General features: G+C 51.5%; 1 protein-coding gene across 7 annotated transcripts; it reads right to left on the bottom strand.

The window, feature by feature from the left end:
* Window positions 1-664: 664 nt before the first annotated feature.
* PRICKLE4 (prickle planar cell polarity protein 4) lies at window positions 665-20,048 on the bottom strand. 7 transcript variants are annotated; one of them, XM_039538507.1, is made up of 9 exons: window positions 20,030-20,048; window positions 16,141-16,243; window positions 7,067-7,246; window positions 5,152-5,259; window positions 4,264-4,392; window positions 3,895-4,098; window positions 3,261-3,447; window positions 2,663-2,995; window positions 665-2,171 (listed from the first exon to the last, which is right to left on the bottom strand). In XM_039538507.1, exons 3-9 carry the CDS (start codon window positions 7,217-7,219, stop codon window positions 1,630-1,632), a joined length of 1,656 nt encoding a protein of 551 aa, XP_039394441.1. In that variant the 5' UTR covers window positions 7,220-7,246; window positions 16,141-16,243; window positions 20,030-20,048; the 3' UTR covers window positions 665-1,629. The 7 variants fall into 7 exon arrangements, with proteins under 7 accessions (XP_039394441.1, XP_039394440.1, XP_039394444.1 ...); XM_039538506.1 differs by lacking the exon at window positions 20,030-20,048 and adding an exon at window positions 16,367-16,494; XM_039538510.1 differs by lacking the exon at window positions 20,030-20,048 and adding an exon at window positions 16,367-16,494 and having other exon boundaries at window positions 7,067-7,235.
* Between the last annotated feature and the right edge of the window lie 20 nt (window positions 20,049-20,068).

Genomic DNA, 20,068 nt, shown 5'->3' with positions numbered 1-20,068 from the left:
CTGAAAAATAAAATGGCAGGTGGTGCCATCAGCGTTCCTGTGTAAATAAGGCAGCAGCTGTTCAGTTGAGGACATTGAATGTTTTGAAACAAGAGTACAATGTGGGGTATTTCTCCTGTAGGAGGGACTGCCGGCTCTGCTTGGCGCAAGGTATGATGCAGGTAGCTACAGGAGGTGGGATTTTTAAAGGAGCTAAGGGCTGGATTATTTTCAAGCCCTCAGCACCCAGTGTGCTGGGCTCCTCGGGAAATATCTCCACTTAATTTTCTGCCTAAATTGGAGCTGGCCCTGGGCCAGCTTAATCCTCAGTCCCACGCAGAAGCATGGCCGTCCTGCTCCTCTGTGTTTGCAATCCTGGAGTCCCCACCCAGCTCTGCTGATGCACCTCTCTCCTGACTTGCAGCTCCCCTGCTCTTCCATACCTGGGCTCCTTACACCAGCCCTGCAGCACTCCCACCACCTCTGTCCCGCCAGCATATTCCATGCCAGTGGCTTAGATCTGGTCCACATCTAAAATTTAGGCTGACCCAACCCCCTCTGTAGATGCAGGCAGGCCAAGAGAAGGATTCTTCCATCGAGGTAGCTATCACCTCTCGGGGAAGTGCATTAACTGCATCAAGGGAAAAAATTCCTTCCACGATTGTGGGAAGTGTCTACACTCCGGTGCTACATCTGGAGCCTACTACAGCAGCTGTAGTGTAGACAGACCCTGAGTGGAAGGCCTTGCTTTGCCTTGGGCAGCGACTGGATGCCCTGTAATGCAATGAGGCCCTTTCCTTCTTCCTCCTGCAGGAAGCAGTCAGGCAGGTGGCAGAGCATGTCCCACCCGGGACCTGCTTCTCTTATCCACACACCAACCCCTTTCAGGTCCATGTTGAGCTTTATTGGTGAAGCTTAGGAACTGATCTCTGGAATCCCCTGGCACATTCACAGTCTGCCCCCCACCACCTACGGCCTGGGGGCGCTTCGCTGCTTACAGTTTGGTTCTGGGATTTCAAAACCCTCCTTCCCTCTCCAAAGTCCAGTCATCCTCCTTCAGAGCTTTCACTGCGGATGAGAAAGCTGCACCCAGCCCTGAGCTGAAGGATCCGGTGTCCATCTTCGATCGGTCCCGGTGGACTGGCGAAAGGGCCAGGCCACTCCGTCAGAACGGGATTCTCAGCAGGGAGGTCCTGAGAGCAAGAGTTCCCCTTTGGTGGAGCAGCCAAACTGCAGCCTGTGTCCTGCCCCTCTGAGCTCTCCAGTGCTTGCAAAAACCTAGGATGGGGCAGTGGAGAGATTTGGATTGTAGGCAGCCTTGCTGTGTAAACAACCCCTCCCTGAGTTTCACAGTAAAACGGGCTCTGGAGAACAAACAGGGCTGGCTGGTTTGTCTTTCCCCATGTCTGGGTGTGAGGTAAGAGAAGGGATGTCTGTGCCCTCCGAGGGCTGTCTGCCTTCCCCTCCCCGCTTGCTGTACCTGTTCTTCATCATGGGGCTACTTCTCGTCCCTGACTTGTCTGCTGGGGGGGGACCCTCTGGTTAAATACACTTGGCTAAGTAATGAGTTCTTCCTCCCGCCGTCCACCCCCTTTCTGTCCTTTCCATGCTGCCTGGGGACCCCTTGCTCTTTGCCCAGCCTTCCCCCTGCTAGGAAATGCTGCAGTGTTTGCGGCTTCCTCGCAGCCTGGCCAAGTGCTTGCTCCTTCCTGCCGCCCTGCCAGGGCCACTCTGCTCCCTGCCAGGGAGGGCTGGCCCAGCCTTCGGGATCGGTTTCCCAAAGAAGAAGCCCTCTTGCTCCGAGTCTGAGGAGGAAGAGCAGGTCGGGCACCAGGAATCTTCTTCCTCCATGACGTCCAGTGGGCAGGTGTCAGTGAGTGATGGGACCGGGCTTTGTCGTGCAGCCATACTGGGGTCGGTGGATGAACCGATTCTAAAGTGCGGGGCTCCACCGCCTGGCTGAGGCCTGAGCCTCCCTGGGAGCTGGTCGCCCAAGGCCCCAGGTCCATTCAAACCCAGTTCACTGGGCAGGGTGGTGGAGGATTGTTCCTGCCCCGGGGGAGCGACAGCTGCTTGTGCCAGCGCACTGGGGTAGGGAGTTCCCTTACTCCTCTCCTTAAATGCTGTCCCGTGGCCATCCTGGCTTCTGAATGCGGGGCACGTGGAGGCTTGATCAGGGGAGTCCTCCATCTCTGAAAGAGGGGAGAAGGTGAAAGAAAAGGATCTGAATGTGCGTCTCACCACCATGCCCCCGACCCCCGCTTGATGACAACTGCCATACAATGCTGAAGCCCAAGCTGAGTTCTGCCTTGACATGTACATGGAAGCTGATGGAGCTGCATAAATCAGGGCAGAATTTCCCCCACCCTATGTCTTAGCCTGTGGTATCAGCTGTTGACCACAGCTGGAGCTGTTCCCGAGGCCTAACAGGCTGGTCTGTCGTGGTAGAGCCTGTGGGCCTGATTGTGATCATGCAACCTCCCAGTGACTTCACTGATGTGAGCAAGAGGAGAATGGTCCTACATTCTAGCCAGCCCTGACACTACGTGCTGGCAGGAGGCCATGCCCTGGCCTCTAGCTGCTAAGGGAAAATTCCCTGTCCTGGCCATTTGGGATCACAGTTCTCCTTGCCCCCAATTTCCCCCCCCCCCTGCTTTTGAAAGCAGATCGCACATGACTGTACCCTCCGCCTTCTGTTGACAAGAATCGCCACCCATTGTTGGAGCTGGAGGGGTGCTCCCTGGCCTCGGGGCATTCCTGCCGCCCTCACTGCTGGCCCTGGAGATGGGCGTCGAGTCAGGAGACGGAGCCGAGACGAAGGCAGAGTCGGACGAGTCCGAGGCTGTGGAGGATGCTGCCGCCTTCTCCAAGCTGCAGGCCTCGGAGCAGTAGAGGAGGCTGTGATGGGACGTGACCGGCTGTCCTAGCAGCGGTTTCTGGCAGAGGCTGCAGCAGAAGCAAGAGGCCCGGGCGTGCCAGTGCCGGCCTTGGTGAGTAGCCTGCTCGCTGTCGACACCTGAGGCACAGCACAGTGCGTGACAGCCCACACAGAGCCATTAGAAGGATAGGAGGCTTTTGCTCAAGATGGTGCCCGTCCTCTCCCAGTGAGGCCTCAGCTGGGCCATCCCAGGCCCACTGCCTCCCATTCATTCTAATCCCTCTGCCCTGGAACTCTGGCTGCTCTGAGCTGCCCGCAGAACCCTTCAGCTTATTCTGCACCCCCTCCAATGCCTGGTGTGATCACCGAGCTCACAGCCGTGCACGGTTTGCCTGCTACCTACCGATGAGCTCGCCACAGGCCTGGCAGAGCTCCGCGTAGAGGCTCTCGAAGCAGCTGCAGCAGCAGGGTCTGCCGCCCTTCATGACGTACCTCTGCCCCCCAAGAGGCAGGTCACACTCTAGGCAGCAGAAGTGCTCCGTGTGCCAGCGCCTGCCCTCTGCCTCCGTGCACTCATCTGTGAAGATCAGCTGGCGAGAGAAGGCACAAGGGAGACCTCAGCTGGACACCAAAGGCGGAGATGGAGCCCCGAAGCTGGTAGCATTTGGATCTGGGTTGTAACCCCTCCTCCTGCAAATTTTGGGGGATTTGAGCTTATTTCTGATGCTAAGATGGGGATGATCAAACTTCATGCTTCAGGGCATAAGTGGGTAGTTGCAGGGGTCAGGAAGGAACCCCTGCTGCCTCTGTACACACCATGGACAGCATTGTACAACTGGGCATCTTCAGCTTCCTCTGAGCATCATTGGCTGGAGCCAGGACGCAGGAGTAGATGGACCAATGGGCTGGTGCAGTATGGCAGGGATACCTGACTAAACAGAGCCGAGGCCTAGCATGGCATAGCAGTTCCGGTGACTTCAAAGTGGGCCACAGTCACACGCAGCCCCCGGTGCCTGTGCAGTCGCTTGTGTGCCTACCTGATCGCATGCGGCGCAGCGTGGCCGGAAGAACTCCGCGTGGTGTCGGCCACAGTAGATCTTCCCGTCCTGGTGGAAGTAGATCAGGTCAACCAGAGGCTGGTGGCAGGAGTGGCAGACAAAGCAGGAGGGATGCCAGCAGGACCGGTCCCCCAGCCTGGATGCAAAAACCCCCAGGTCCCCTGTGTTCAACCTCCTGCCGCACTGCAAGGCAAATGGATATCATCAGCCCTGAGAATTGTCCCGGGACCTGTGAGCTGGCCAGTCAAAGGGGAGGGGGGCATAGCTGCAGGTGCTGATGGGCCCCAGGCTACAGCCTGGCATGTCCTGGAAACAAAGGAGGTTGGAATGGGCATGGCAACGTCTTACCTTTTCACAAAGGCAGGCAGAGGGCACAAGGCATGCAAATCCCTGCCCCAGTGACTCCTGCCTGCGACGGGCACTGAACGCTTGCAGTTGTCTCCTCTCCTCCTCCCCAAGGCCAGGGCAGTACCTGTCCTGGAAAGGAACCAGAAGATGGCATCACAGCAGCAGGAGCATTGGGGGTTTCACCCCTGCAACCCAGTGCTCAAATGTGGAAGAAATGCTTGGACGCTGTGGCGATGGGCATCACATCAGAGTGTAGGCACAAGTGCCAGGAGTTTGGTTGGAGTCAGGAGCCCATGTGGCCGAGCAAAAAATAATAATTTAAAAAAACCCAAAAGGCCGGCTGGCCAATCAGGAGTGGAGGAACTAAGCCGAGCAGCACAGCAGTTGGGAAGTTGGGTGCAAGGGTGATGCCATGCTCCCCTGCCCCTCGAACCAGCCCTGGTTGGAGAGGTCACAGCTTTGGCTGCCATGGGCATGTGTCCACATTGCAGAGCTAATGCAGAATTTGGCATCACTGGCTTCTGCTCAAGAGAGCCAGGACTGCGAATAGCAGGGGCAGCAGCAGGCCAGGGATAAGAGGCAATGGCAGAGCAGAATATGAGGGACCACGGAACTGGAATACTGGGGGGAGGGGTGGAGACGCTTCAAAGCAAGGTTGCGAAGCATCAAAGCTGTCTTTGGAGTGGGAGGACTGAAGTAATGGGTTGCTCCAGGACAGGATTGAGGTGCGTAGGATGATATGGGAGAGGGAGCTAAGGCCAGAGTAGCAGAGGGTGGCAAAGCCTATGGGGTGTGGAAGAACGAGATTGTCTCGTGCTCTGGAGTGATGGATGCATGAGCCATAGCCAGCATAATGAATCCCCATGGGAAAGTCATGGCCCATCTTACATTGCAGTCCTGCGGGGGCAGCTGCTGAAGGAGAGATTTAATGCGGAGCTGGCTCCTGATGGCAGCAGGCACCGTGTCCGCTGAGGGAGCCTCAAAGCACAAAGATACCTGGGGAATTCACACAGGAGAGATGGTGTTAATACTGACAAATCAAAGATTAATAAATTGGTCAATAATAGATACAAATGTTAACGGTGATGATCTGTTTAGTGAGAGGGGCTCTCTTGTGTCCGGATTAGCTCAATAACAAGCCTCGGATAGATCAGCTCCGAGTGGATACATTGATTTAACAGTTAGTAAAGACAGCACAAACCCAGTGAGGCAGACAGTTACCAACAGCTGCAGACGGTTGCTGACAACCTGCATCCACTCTGCAGATGCTCGTACTTCCCATATGATTTCTTAGGCTAATTATGCCCTTACCTCATATTGTTTATCATTCTAGTCCTTCTCTATTTCCCTCTTTTGTTGTATATGTCTACTTAGGTTAGTTCCCTGGCCCCTTGTCCTTTCCAGCTGCCTCAACAAGATCTGATTAAAGATTGTTTGTTTGTTCCTTTTTCGGTAGTAACATTGTGTTATACTGCCTGAACACATTCTGTGGTTACTGTTCCTATACTATCTGCTGCAGCAGTTTTCTAAAGCAACGGTTCTTAACCCGGGGTACGCAGAGGTCTTGCAGGGGATACATCAACTCATCTAGATGTTTGCTTCGTTTTACAACAGGGTACATAAAACGCACTAGCGAAATCAGGACAGACCAAAATTTCATACAATCACTTGTTTATGCTGCTCTATATGCTCTGCCCTGAAATATATGTTCAATATTTACATTCCAATTGATTGATTTTATTTTATAATTATATGGTAAAAATGAGAATGTCAGCAATTTTTCAGTACTAGTGTGTTTAGCCACCTTTGTATGTTTATGTCTGGTTTTGTAAGCCAGTAGTTTTTAAGTGAGGTGAAACTTGGCAGGCAAGACAAATCAGACTCCTGAAAAGGGGTACAGTTGTCTGGAAAGGTTGAGAGCCACTGGTCTAAAGTTATTGCTTAGTAAAAAAAAAAAAAAAAAATTAGCTTAACGGCAAAGCAGCATGGGACTCTAGCTCCTAAGCAAACCTGAGGTTCATTCTTTGGCCTGCTTTAAGAGGCAACAAGGCTCTTAAAGCTCCATTGCTGGGTTAATCTCTCACAGGTGAAAGGAGAATGCAGATGTGGGCCTGAGCTGGGTCCCAAATAAAGGGAGTTGGCTTGTCTCAGGCTGTGCCTGGAAGTTTTGTTTCTTTCATGTTAGCAGCCTGCTTGCTGGAGAAACCCGGGCCTGAAATAAACGCCTTGGCAGGGCTGTCGGCGAGCAGGTGGCATAGTCCCCATCAGCACTATCCCCCACCTCCTATTTGCAGGCACCCACTGACACAAGCCCCTAAAGAAGTCCAGTGAGACTGCACCCTACTAACATAACTCTAGCCCTGCTCTATCCTCTACTCTGTGGGGGTCACTCCAGGGAAGCCAATCGAGCGATGCCGTGATGCAATGGGAGGTTTAAATGGGACCAATCGCAGCCCTCTCCCCTCTTGCCTGCCACTGGGCGTGAGCCATTGTAGGGCTCGCACGGAAGTGGAATGAGTGGCGGGGTGGGGGGCACAGCAGTGTCAGAGCTGATTGTGGGGTAAGTGACATGATGGCTCTCAGACACAGTGACAACAGTGTCCCAGCAGGGACCGGAGGTGGGTGCAACAGCGAAGGGGCATGCTTCATTGGGGGAAGCGCAGCAAAGGTGGCCTGCTCAGTAGGTGCAGTAGCCCATGCTCAGATCCTAGGGGAAAGTCTCAGCCCCCGATACCATCTCGCAGGACGCTGATCAGAGGAAAAGCAGTAGCTCCGGCTGGGCCGAAGAAGGAATCCTGCCTACCTCTGCTGGGGCAGCGTCTGCTGCGGGTTCCAGGTACTCTTCCAGGGCGCAGCCGGAGTCACTGTCCGAAGAGGAGGTGGGTGTGAGGCCAGCAAGTGTCCCACTGCAGGGAGCTTTGTCTCTCTGGGGCCATGTAGGGCTCAGCAGGGACATCGGCAGGAAGCAAGAACTGAAAGAAAGCTAAAGTGAGATGGGACAGGGCTGTTAATGCGGCAGGCTGGTGCCTCTGCATGTGCTGCTTGGAGGGCTTTCAGGTGGGACCTGAAATCTTGTTATGGTGCCTCTATCCAGACCAAGCCCAGCTGGGCAAACAAAACCTATATGGAACCAGAACTCTTGTGGGGGTCTATATGGAACATTTACCTACAGAGTGCCTGGATTTTTTTCCCATACAGAATCTACATAGTGCCTGGTAGCATTGCAGAATTGGTCTGGTGCCTTGACCCATACAAAACACTTGAGTGCCTATGTAGAACCTGTATAATGCGTGCTTAGTGATGTACATTTACTGCCTTACAGAACTGATATGGCGCTTACTGTATATACATATGGCATCAAAAGAAAGCAGAGGACCAGCCGTCTTTACTGGGGGAGATGAGCAGTTCCACCCCAGAGGTAGCTGCATTTCAGTAGCAGGCAAAGCAATGCGGGGGCATACCGAACTTCACATGTCTCAAGAGCCTTTAGTGAAAGGCAAAAAAGAAATGGGAGTTTTTCAGCTGAAGGAAGGATTATTCAGAGAGACCTTGGAAAGTTAGCTGGAGATAACAGGAGCTCTCTGGCTCAACTAATGACCCTGGAAGGGCGCATGTTGCTTTGAAAAGCAGGGGGGACTGGATTCGGTGCTGAGCCATGGCTGGAAGGAATTAAAAGGGAGCCGTGAGAGTCAGACAGACCCTGGGAGAGGCCCCTGAGGTGGGAGGGAACCTGGATTGGATTTCTGTACCCAGCTGGAATGGACTCTGGCTCTGTGGCGCGTATGGGCCAGGTAGGGGAGAGTTCCCCAGCTGGTGAGAGCCCTATGCTCCTATAGTTATCCCATGATTTAGCATCCTGTCACTCAGTGTAGCAGCAGGAAGCAGCTTTAATCTGTCTACTCCAGTTCAGTGGAAAACTATTATTTTTCCCTTTGAGCCCCCGACAGGTCTGTTTATTAATCATCCTTCCCTCCAGCCCAAGCAGTCACCTCACCCAGCGGACACCGGGCACCTCTCCTGGCTAATGGTTACACTGTGGAAACCAGTCCCATCCCCCCCACGTCTCTGTTCCACCGCTGGCTTCCTTCCGCACTTCGGTTTCCAAAACAAAGCCGAGATGTCAATGTGATGGTTCGTTCAACTCCTGCAGTTCCTTGGATGCCTTCCCAGAAGCCGACGCTCTGCGGCTGGCTTTCCTGTCCTAGCGCTGAGCAGAGAGAAACCCGGGAGACCGGGGCTGAGGAAGAGCAGAGCTGGTGGGTTTGCAGGGCCATGACTGATCAGCAGCGCTGCCCAGGGGAATGAGCAGAGGAATTTATGAGCCATATGACACAGATTGCAGCATGTGGGGGTTGTAAAGCGTTCCTTGATCCATGCTGCATCAAGCCAGTCACCCCACTGGGCAAGAGTCCAGAGCTGGACAAAGTGAGCTGCTGAGAGAAATCTCACCGGCCTCAGTCCACTCATGAGGCCCAAGTCAGACAAGGCATCTAAGCTGCTGTAACTTATGCTTTGTGTCAGCACCCAGCACAGGTGATTGTAGTGAACTGTGCTCGAGTTGCACAGCCTGATATATGTACCTCTGCAGCACACCACAATCCCAAAGTGTTCTCTATGTGCACCCCTCTGCATTGGGCAGACCCGTCTATACTCTGAAGTATGCCCTTCTCCAGCATGCACACGTCTCTGTGCTCCCACAACGTTTCCAACGAGCTATCCAATAAACAGTCAACCTGCGGAACTCATTGCCAGGGGATGTTGGGAAGGCTGGAATGATAACGAGATTGAAAAAAGAATTAGCTAAGTTCATGGAGGATCGGTCCATCAATGGCTATTAGTCAAGGTGACCAGGGGTGCAATCCCACGCTCTGGGTGTCCTTAGCCTCTGACTGCCAGCGGCTGGGAAGGTACGACAGGGGATGGATCCCTCAATGATGGTCTGTTCTGATCATTCTCTCTGAAGCACCTGGCACAGGGCTAGATGGGCCATTGGTATGACCCAGCATGGCTATTCTTATCTTGTTCTCTATCCCCTTCTGCAACATCCCTTTGGCATTTGCCTTGTGACCAATGTGTACCCATCTGCAATGCCATTTCAGCCTGCCCCTCTGCTACACTATCCCACCGCACCAGGTGCAACACATTCCTGTCCGCAATACAGATGCTACTCCAACATACATCGTGCTCCAATGTTTGTGTCTGCACCATGCTCCCCTACGCTGTCGCCCACATCCCAGGATAACCTGCACCTTTCTAAGGCACAGAAATATCATCCACAAGGTAGGATCAGTCTTACAGAAGGCAAATGACACAGATCCCCCCCACCCCTCTGTTGTACCTCCATTCAGAAGAGCCTGGAATTCTGAGCACTCCGTCTGTGCCTAGGGTCAGGAAAGCAGCTTTATAGCTGAGCGAGCATTGTACGGAGATCTCAAGGGGTGTACTGGGGCTTTTAAATCCAGCCATCGGGGCAGCTTTTTGGAATTCTTGGTTTTAATGAGTTGTTAGCTCTTTTTCTGAGTCTCATCCACACCCCTCTGTGGGCCTGAGACTGCTCCTCCAAGGTAATTAGCACAGGGAGCTCAGGTTTCTCTGTTGGGTGCCTGGGTCAATAATTAACTTAGCAGCTTGGCCGATGAACAGGAGGAAAAAACAAAAAGGACTGATTGCCTTGTTCCCAGCACCCAGCCCAGGAAGGGAGCAGCAAGTGGCAGGCTCTAGGATTCACTGCAAACTTGGAAGAGGGAAGGGAGATCTGTGGTTCCTCCAGAGAGCCCACACTTACCACTGGGACAAAAAGGGGGGAAAGAGACAAACTTGCCTGACCAATCTCTGCATTTTGTTGACCAAATGGCACCTCCCAGCTGGGCTGGTGTCACTATGTGATGGCCCTGGTGTTGCAATGCCAGCAAGGGAGAGCTTTGCACTTCAGAGCTCCATCTCTGGTGCATGAGCCTCAGAGGACAGAAGCCTTTCCCTGGGCTGGGACTGAGGAGATCTGGACTCTATTCCTGGCTCTGCCACTGACCTGCTGTGTGACCTTGGGCAAACCACTTTGACCCAGATTTTCTGCTCAGCATTGTAACACCTAGCCCGGCCCCTAGGTGCCATGCTGTCTAGTGGTCGCAGCCCTCGATGCCCAAGCTCCCCATACAATGTATGGTCATAGGTGTGTTCCGTGCACACCTAGAGGATCAGACCCCCCCAGCAAGATAGGAATTCCCTTGCCTGGTTTGAGAATCCTGCTTCAAGGCTTCCAGGGGTCCAAGCTGGTTTGCTGCAGGGCAGCATCAGGGCTTTGTGAATGCTGTCCAGCAGGGGTTTAGGGGAATTGGGTGCCTATGGGGTTAGGCAATAGCAGAGCAGCCGTTTTGAAAATGTTAAGGGCACCTAAATACCTAGAGCAGGGATACTCTGACTGAGGCTCGGGAGCTGCAAGTGGCTCTTCAATGTGTCTCCTGTGGCTCTCTGCAGCATGTGATATTAAAACCTGTGATTTTAATGATTAACCAATCAGGATGCTTTTACTATGTTATTAACCAGTTGTAGAATACTTGGTCAGTCATCTTGCTGTGAGACTAATATATATGCATGTGTATGGCTAGTAAATGAAGCCATGAATTCACACTACTGTGGCTCTTTTGGGTACTGTTGATCACTAATTTGGCTCCTGAACCACCGAGGTCTCGAGTCTCACTGGCCTAGAGGATCAGGGCCATCCTCTGTGCTTCTGTTTTCCTATCTGTAAAATGGTGATAATGCTTCCTTCTTTCACAGGTTTTGTCTGTCTTGTCTATAAGCTTTGCAGGACAGAGTCTGTGCCTTACTATGTGTCTTTACAGCAGGGGTTCTCAAACTGGGGGTCGGGACCCCTCAGGGGGTCATGAGGTTATTACGTGGGGGGGGGGGTTGCGAGCTGTCAGCCTCCATCCCAAACCGTGTTTTGCCTCTGGCATTTATAATGGTGTTAAATAGATAAAAAAGTATTTTTAATTTCTATGGGGGGGGGGTCACACTCGGAGGCTTGCTGTGTGAACGGGGGCACCAGTGCAAACGTTTGAGAAGCACTGCTTTACAATGTTTACCACAGTGGGGCTTGATCTTGATGGGGTCCTCTGGGTGCTACTGAAACACAAATAACCATAATTCCGTAGAGTTTCAGGAACAGCTTTCCCCCTTGATTTCCAACCACGGCCTTCCAAATAGCAACCTCCCCCAGCTCTGCACCCTGGCCACCATGCCCAGTTCTCTTCCTGCTACTGCGGTTTCTTGCTGGGGTGCAGGCTTCGAACTGGTGATTGCACACCAGCTTCCCAGGGACTGGGCCTTCCGTCACAATTGTGTCCTCCTGGCAGTCTCAGCAGAGAGGCCAAGGATGGACTGGAGGCTGAAGTCTTCTCTTCCTCCAGATCAGGGATGAAGGTAACATAAGAGGAGCTGGCATTGACGCTGCCCAGGCTGTACAGATCTCGGACTTCTGGGCTGGCAGGAAGGGACCTTCCATCAGAGTGGTAAATGGTGCTTAGAGAGAAATAACAGGGTGGTATGCCTGGCTGGAGTAAGGTGGTTAGGCTGGAGATTAATCCTGCCCCTGGAGTCCTATCCTGTGTTTGGGTTTTATGTGACTAATCAATCTGGCCAGCTGCCAGCTGAGTTGTGAACAATTCCCTGCAATTAGCAGGGAATGACAATAGCTAGCACCTCCCTAGGCAGAGCCGGGCAGCTCCCACAGGTTCATCTCCTTTGTTTCTCTTCAGCTCCTTCCCCCTTCTCAGTTTGTTGGCTCAGTCCTTCCTTCCCCAGGTCCTTGTCTCGCTCCCCTCCTGTCTCCTACCTGCTCTGAAGGCAGCTCCATTAATCACTGGCCTTGGTGCTCATTCATCCATGTGAAAGAGGATTTAATGACCTTGTCCAGCTCGCCCCTATGGAGCGAGGTCGTTCTCTTTGCTGGCAGGCTTATTCCTTTGCACAGAAGTGAAAAATATCTGGGGAAGACTAGATTAGCTATGAACTTTAGGTGCTGGGTGGCTCATGGGATCCCTTGGGAGAGTACCTTGTTGTCTCCACACACACTCCTTGCTGGGGCTTTTCAGCAGCGAGGTCCCCAATTCAGAGCTGCTGTGAGTAGATGCAGCTCCACCACTGAGTTTCTCCTGCTTACACCAGGCCTGAATTTGCCCTTAGTGCTTGGAACCCAAAATGGTGAGGCCAGCCTCCTAAGGTCTGTTCCTGGCTCTGACCTGCTGTGTGACCCTGGGAACTTCCCCCTTTGGGGTTTGTTTTCCTAGCTTTAAAATGGGCACAACAATAGTTACATGAACCTTTGTGAAGTGCTTTGAAATCCTCAGATGAAAGACAATTTCACATTCATTTAGTGCATCTTGCTTTTCTACATTAGCTCCCCATGGGCCACGCGTGCTACCTTCCATCTCTCTTATGCCAAGACCATAACGTTAACTTTCAAGTCACGCTCAATGTAACCTACTCCTTCCTTGGTTCCAAATGCAGTTTAAGACTAAAGCAATAAGGATTTACCTTCGTCTTTCATCACTCACTTTCTGTGCACACCATAATCTTAGGACTCCTTAATTTCAGTTTTTATGTTATTTTTCCTGGGCGTTTATCAGTGTTTGTTATCACAAGAACAAAAACAGGTGAAAATCAGTGCAAAAATATTAATTTTTTTCTGGGTAAATATTTGGGTTTATTTTGGTGGATGGAAAAACGAGGGGGGGGGAAGTATTCAGTAGATTCATGTTCTGAATTACATTCATCAGTGTGGTTTGCTGCAGAACTAAAACAGAACTCAAAACACAATGCCACCTCTGAGTTTAAGAAAACAATAGCTCTCTAATCCCCAAATAAAACTTTTCATTCGAATAAACAGTTTACTGTTGTAGACTTAGAACTAGTAGCCTATAAATATTTATGTTTAATAATTGGGCCACACCATTTGCAGCGCATATACTCAACTTCATCCTTTTCTCCTGTTTTTTAAAACCTTTTGAATACTTCCTTGTGTTCTGAAATGTATTCTGATACAGATTTTCATTGTCTTCCCATTTTAGTGTGGGTCAGATCTTTAAAACGTTATCTGCTAACAGCTTGAACTGTGTACGTGGTGGGCATGAGATTCGTCAGTACGTTCAGATGCACACGCACTACAGAGCTTGCGTGCGTGCATGCCTGTTTGTTTACTGTATCTTCTAGACCAGGGGTGGGCAAACTTTTTGGTTTGAGGGCCACATTTGGGTGGGGAAATTGCATGCAGGGCCATGAATGTAGGGCTGGGGCAGGGGGTTGAGGTGTGTGTGTGTGTGGGGGGTGCGGTGTGCAGGAAGGGACTCAGGGTGGGGGGTTGGGGTGCAGGAGGAGTGCAGGGTGTACAAGGGGGCTTAGGCCAGGGGCATGGGGTGCATCTGGGGTTGAGGTGTGGGGTGCAGGAGGGGTTTGCCTTACCTGGAGTGGCTCTGGAGTGGCAGCGGCACACACCTGGGCTAAGGCGGGCTCCCTGCCTGCTCTGGCCCTGCGTCGTGCCCGCACCACGTCCCTGCAGCCTCTGGGGAAGGGGAGGCAGAGGGTTCTGCTGCATGCTTCCCTCACCTGTGGGTACCTCCCCCGAAGCTCCCTTTGGCCACGGTTCCCCATTCCCGGCCAATGGGAGCTGCAGGGGCGGTGCCTGGAGGCGAGGGCAGCACACGGAGCCCTCTGCCCTCCCTCCCCCAGGGGCTGCAGGGACATGGTGCCAGCCGCTTCCAGCAGTGGCGCGGGGCCGCGGTGCCATGGGGGTGGCAATCTCGCAGGCCAGATCCAAAGTTCTGATGGGCTGGATTCAGCCAGTGGGTCATAGTTTGCCCACCTCTGTTCTAGACTAATACATAACCTTATTTCAACAGGCAACTTTGCATATACACACAGACTAATACTAAATGTATTATAACAACACATATATTTCATGTCCTGTATAGTACTTTCCTAATAAAACAAGTTATTTTTTTATATATTTGAATGATACAAAAGTAGCGTGATAAATCAGAAAAAGATGAATAATGCTTTTTGTAAAACCTGGGAATTTTTTTGTAAAAATGGGTTTAAACTGAAAACGAAGGGGCTTACATATACTGCATTCTCACTACAGCCCGTATTTTCAAACATGTCCACTAATTTTGGGGTGTCCAACATGAGCCATCTGGGGGCTGATTTGCTAAAGCACCCCGAAGGTCAGCAGGAGCTGCAGTTACTTGGCACTCTGCGAATCAGGCCATCAGTGTCTCAAGAAGGGCACCCAAAATCCCAGGCCACTTTTGAATATATAGATCTATACTCAATTTTCACCATATACAGTAACCTCCCTACTGTACTAAAAGCTGTAGAGGAGATGCCTGTGATTCATTATAACAAGAGGTGCTGAGCAATCTGCAGATACATCTCTCTCTCTCTCTCTTTTTTTTTTCCCTAAGCTGAGTTGAGTGCTGGTGAAAGGATCCAGGTTGGCAGCCCTGAATCCATAGCAACGGGCAAGCAGGTGTCAGCTGATGCTGGTCAGAAAAATTCGAATGAAACTTTTTTTAAAAAATAAATAAATCAGCATTTGCTATTTCATCAAAATGTTCCATGGACGTGGAACTATTTCAACTAAGTTTCGACACATCCCTGCTTTCTCACCTGGCTTCTCGGCAGCCTGCCTCAGGAAACCTAGGCTGTGGCTATGGGGCAGCCCATGGGGTGGACTACCTTGGGGTCAGGATCTTTCAAGATCTGCATTCCACTAGGTGGTCAGGATTGAAAGAAGAACCCCCAGGCTCCAAGATAGCCCACCAGGTAGACTTGAGCCAGGGCTCCCTTCCCTTTGGTGGAATATTTCAAAATTTTTAGTTTTCATTCCGAATAAAAGCGAATGTTCAAAATATCAAAATCCCTGCAAGACAGAATGGCCTTTTCCCACCCAGTGCTATTTCTCTCACACACAGGGCTAGATTTTCCTTCCCGTTTAGGCACCTAAATGAAGGGGGAGCTATTTCAAGCACTCAGCGCCCAGTGACGCCCTCTCCCGGCTGTGACAATTACAGCCAGATTTGCCCACCGTGCTGGGCTCTTTTGCAAATCGAGTAGTGTCTACATCAGAGCTGAGCTCTTTGCAAATACACAGACCTGGAGTGGCCCCCATTGTGGGCACTGAGCTCTACTGAATATCTGGCCCCTGTTGTCTCACCACCTTTTGGGGAGCAGGGAGGGAGGTGTTTTGTCCACCACCCCTGCCCATTCTGTGCTCGGCCTGCCTGCTGGCAAGGGGGTATAATCAGTGCCAGTCGCAGTGGTGTTTTCTGTCCCACTCAGAAACAGGCAGATGCGTGAGCTGGAAGTGAGAACGTTCTGTCTCCCCTCTACCAAGCAGCTGAGCCACCCAGTTCCTGTTTTATGGGGGGAGGGCCCCTCTTCCAGAATTCCTGAGGCTTCTTCTGTGGGAACTCCCTCAACTTTTCCAAGAGCCAGGGGGTGCCTCTATTATACACCCTGATGCTACTTTCACAGGGGGAAACCCCCTCCCCAATTCTCTTTCCCTTCCGCTGCCAGTGCCTCCACCCTGCCCTAACTTCCCAGGCAGGGAGTGTAGAGATCTCCTCCGCTGTAGGATATTGCCTTCTATTCTTTGCCCCATATGCCTGCCCAGCTCCCAGAGCTTGGTGCAGTAATGCCCATAGGTGCTGGAACTGGGGGTGCTCCTGCACCCCCTGGCTTTGAAGTGGTGTCCATCATAACCAGGGTTTAGTTTGGTTCAGTAGCTCTCAGCGCCGCCCCCCCCCACGTAAAATTGTCCCAGCACCGCTGAGCAGGCCACCCCCGCCGGGAATCACAGCACCGCAACAGATCACATACCTGCGGCTTCCTGGGGTCCCCTCCTTCCAGCGCCGGAGCGCAGATCTGCTTCGCCCAGACGCCAAGAGGTTTGTAGTCCTGCCCCTTTCCTGTCGCACCCCAGCTAGGGGGACCAGAAAACAAGGGTGAAAAATCGGGACACTTTTTTTCCAGGGCGGGGGAGGACCGTTGCTTATACAAGGCAAAGCCCCATAACACTGGGATGGCTGGTCACCCAGTTCTCCACCTGCTCCAAAGGGCCGCAGGCAGAGGGAGAATGGCTGGAAAGGCTGCGCAGCAAAGCGAAAGGAAAACACGCAGGCTACACCAGGGAGATTTTCTTCTTCTTTTTTTTTAAATCTGCCTGCCCGGGAACCTGGCTCTGTGTTCAGCTGGGGTCCTAATGACGGGGCTTTGTAGCTTAAACCTACAGAGGCAGCCAATGGCAGCAGGCAGGGAGGGAAACGAGCAGAGGAGGCGAGAGGAGACTTGTTAACCCTGCAGGGGAAAGAACTGGGCGCTGCTCTGCTGCTCACATCTCTCTATCCTCTGCCTCTCTCCTTCCCTCCATCTGTTGCCTAGTTCCCCCCGCTTCACTGGTGTGTTGCTTTCCCTCTCGGTGATGATGATTATGCTACACACATTGCAAACTCTTTCTGTGGCTTCAGGAAAGAAGGTCAAGGTAATTATCCCCTTTTTAGGGATGGGGAAACTGAGGCACGGAGCAGCGACTCCTTCCTTAAAACTCATTTCTGCCATGATGCCTAAAATAATGAAAGGAACAATGGTTAGGCAGCTGGCGAGCCCTCACTGCTGTTAATCACATTTATCATAATTGCCCCCCTGATACCTTGGGTTCCCCTCTGTTTGCTGTATTACCCATTGTCTCATATTTACACTGGAAGGTCTTTGAGGCATAGATTGGCTTTGTGTTATTGGTTTGTCCTGCACCTAGCAGAAAGGCTGGGGGCTTTAAGAACTACTGCAACACAAATAACTCAAATGATGCTGCTGACTATGAAGTGACTTGCCCAGAGTCATGCAGCCAGTCAGTAACAGAGGTGGGAAGAGGCCTCCCCAGTGTGCCCTATATGTATCATCACATCTGTTCACTCCTGTTCTGTAGCATTTTATTTCCTTCGCTGTCCACCTGTCAAAAACAACAAGGGACCTATGCCAGTCTCTAGGTGTGTATCAAAGAATACTACCCCTCTCAGTTCACCCAGGATGGCTTTCTAAAAGGAGCTCCAATCCCCAGGCACGTTCAGCTAGACCAGAGTCCTAAAGGGAACTATTCTACCAACTTGTACTCTGGGAAAGTTAAATCTACTGTGTTTGGGTTTGGTGTCAGCTTTATCTTGACTGCTTGCTGTTATGGACTTTGTCCCATTGAGCCGCTGGGCCTTTCTTTACTCGCTCTCTCTATTTTCTGCACAATTTGTACTATTGCTGCCTCCTCTACATCCTCCTTGTCCATTCACTCGCTGTCATTTGTGTCTATTCACACAGAAAAGGAAGCATTTCAATCACACCTAAGCTCCCATCTACAAGACCAGACATTACAACACAACCATAGCGGGAAAGATTCTGCCTCGCTAGACAGAACCAGTCTGTGTTCTAAGCATGTTAAGGGAACTGTGCTACAACCCTGAAGATATAATCATTTAGTCAACCTTTCACAGCGCTGTGCTGTTTGTTATTATTTGTACTCCAGAACAGCCTGGAGGCTTGAAGTGCAACCGGGCCCCTGTTGTGGTAAATGCTGTGCAAAATACAAAAGGCAGTTCCGGCCTATAGCATTGTTACAGGCTAATAGACACAACAGAAATAGCTAAGTAATTTGTCAGATGTACAGACCTAGTAAGTAATGCCTCCCTACTGTCCCTCTCACAAGGCAGCCCCCTACCATCCCTGCAGGGCCGTCGGGGGGGGGGGCAAGTGGGGCAATTTGCCCTAGGACCCACAGGGGCCCCCACAAGAATATAGTATTCTATAGTATTGCAACTTTTTTTGATGGAAGGGTCCCCCAAAATTGCTTTGCCCCAGGCCCCCTCAATCCTCTGGGCAGCCCTGCGTCCCTGTAGTATGTCTTGAACCATATTAGCTGCTTTGCAGATTTATTATGCCCTATTCTGAAGACTCATATAGCACGTATGCCTTCAGACGGCCCCCTCCGCAGGGGTGAATTTCACTGGGGGATCAGAAGCTTGCCAAGTACAGGCAATTTCCATCACTGCTGTTGCCAGTAGAAGTCTCACATTAGTTCCCCTGACTGGTGTGGACAAGGATATTTTGTCTGAGTCATGTTCAAAACTTGTTTAAAACATAAACCCGCACAATCTCTCAGAGGCCAGGATTAAATTCTTCTCCGTTACACCTGTTGACTTCAGAAGAGACTTTAACTCTGAAGTTAGAGAATAGGTTGGCTAGAACAATCATAAACTATCCCTGTCCATAAGTCAGGGAAAACATGTTAAGCCCACTTTTAATTAGTTGTCACTAGCATTATTATTATTATTTGTATCCTATGCATTCAGACTGCATGCAATGGGAATTCTCCTCTGAGAGGTTACGGGGACATTGTGAGCAGGTACAGGGCAACAGTTGGCTGGCGTGTATATGTTTGCTACTTTAGTTGAATCAGGGAATATTGTAGTTGGCAGATAAATGGCTGCGGAGAAGATATAGTGCCCTGGGAAATCTGTTGTGCGTGTCTCTCTGTCCACGTGCAATCTTTCCACCAAAAAAATGGAAAAAGCACATTTTTTAATAGTGGACCATCCCATAGCCCTGAAGGGTAATGGGCCAGGTGTGGGCACTTTGCCACTACAGGGAACACTCCTACCAAATTAGGATTTAATACATGGCATCACCTTGCATTTCTACAGCATCTTTCATCACACAGGAGCCTCCAGTGTTTTACAAACCACACAATTCAGGGATCACTATATATCCATGGAAAATACAGCCACTTCTGATATTGTTTAATAGCAGTCAGCAATACTACCGAGCAGTTTAGTACAGGAAGTGACGAATATTGTAAAAATATAATTAATATTATCTAATCTGTAGGCATTTACCATGGTATGTGGGGATGAGCTATTATTAATATGAATTATTCTTTTATGTTTATATTGCAACATTACTGGCAGCTACTGGAGTGTGTAGGTATTTGAAAACTATAAACAGGATATATGGCGAGGAAAAACAGGGACACACCTTTTGACTGCATCTAAATCCATGGGGACAAAGGGAGGTTTTTGACTGGTAGTAGTAATAGTTTGCTAGAAGAAAGGGATGATCTGTCTGAAACAGGTGTGGGTGGTGTGGGGTTAGTGTGTGCGGAGTGCTGGGTGTTTTGTGTATATGGTGTGGGAGTGCACATGGGGTTTTGTCTGTGTTGGGGGAGCCTGTGTGTGAGCTGTATGTACATTGTTGTGGCATGAGCTGGGTGCAGTGTGGGGTGTGCTGTGGGTGGATGGGTGGGGTGGGGTTTTTACATTGCACTTCCCCTTCCTCCAGCTGCTTTCTCTCTTTAGGTGCAAAAATTTTTAACTCAACATCAGCGCCCCTACTTTCCCCCCAAAATACCCCAGCTCCCCTCCTTCCATACCCTCCAGAGCCCCAGCTCCCCTCCGTCCCTACCCCCCAGAGCCCCAGCTCCCCTCCTTCCCTACCCCCCAGAGCCCCAGCTCCCCTGGCCCTAGAGCCCCTCCCTTGCCCCCGACCCCAAATCCCCTCACGCTGCCCAGCCCCGGAGCTCCCACACGCAGAAGCCCCATGTTCCCGCCCCGCAGCTAAGCTCCTCCCCCTGCTCACTCCAAGGTCCCGCCTCCCTGCGGAGCCCCGCCCCCCGCCGGAGGACCGGAGCCACGTGTCCCCAGCGCCACCTAGCGGCCGCTTCGCCTACCCGCCCGGGTCCTCCCAGCGAGAGACGCTCTAGGCTACG

Source organism: Mauremys reevesii, linkage group 4, assembly GCF_016161935.1.
Source record: "Mauremys reevesii isolate NIE-2019 linkage group 4, ASM1616193v1, whole genome shotgun sequence".
NCBI lineage: Eukaryota > Metazoa > Chordata > Testudines > Geoemydidae > Mauremys > Mauremys reevesii.
Note: the sequence above shows the minus strand (reverse complement) of the source record. Positions and strands in the feature narration are given on the sequence as shown.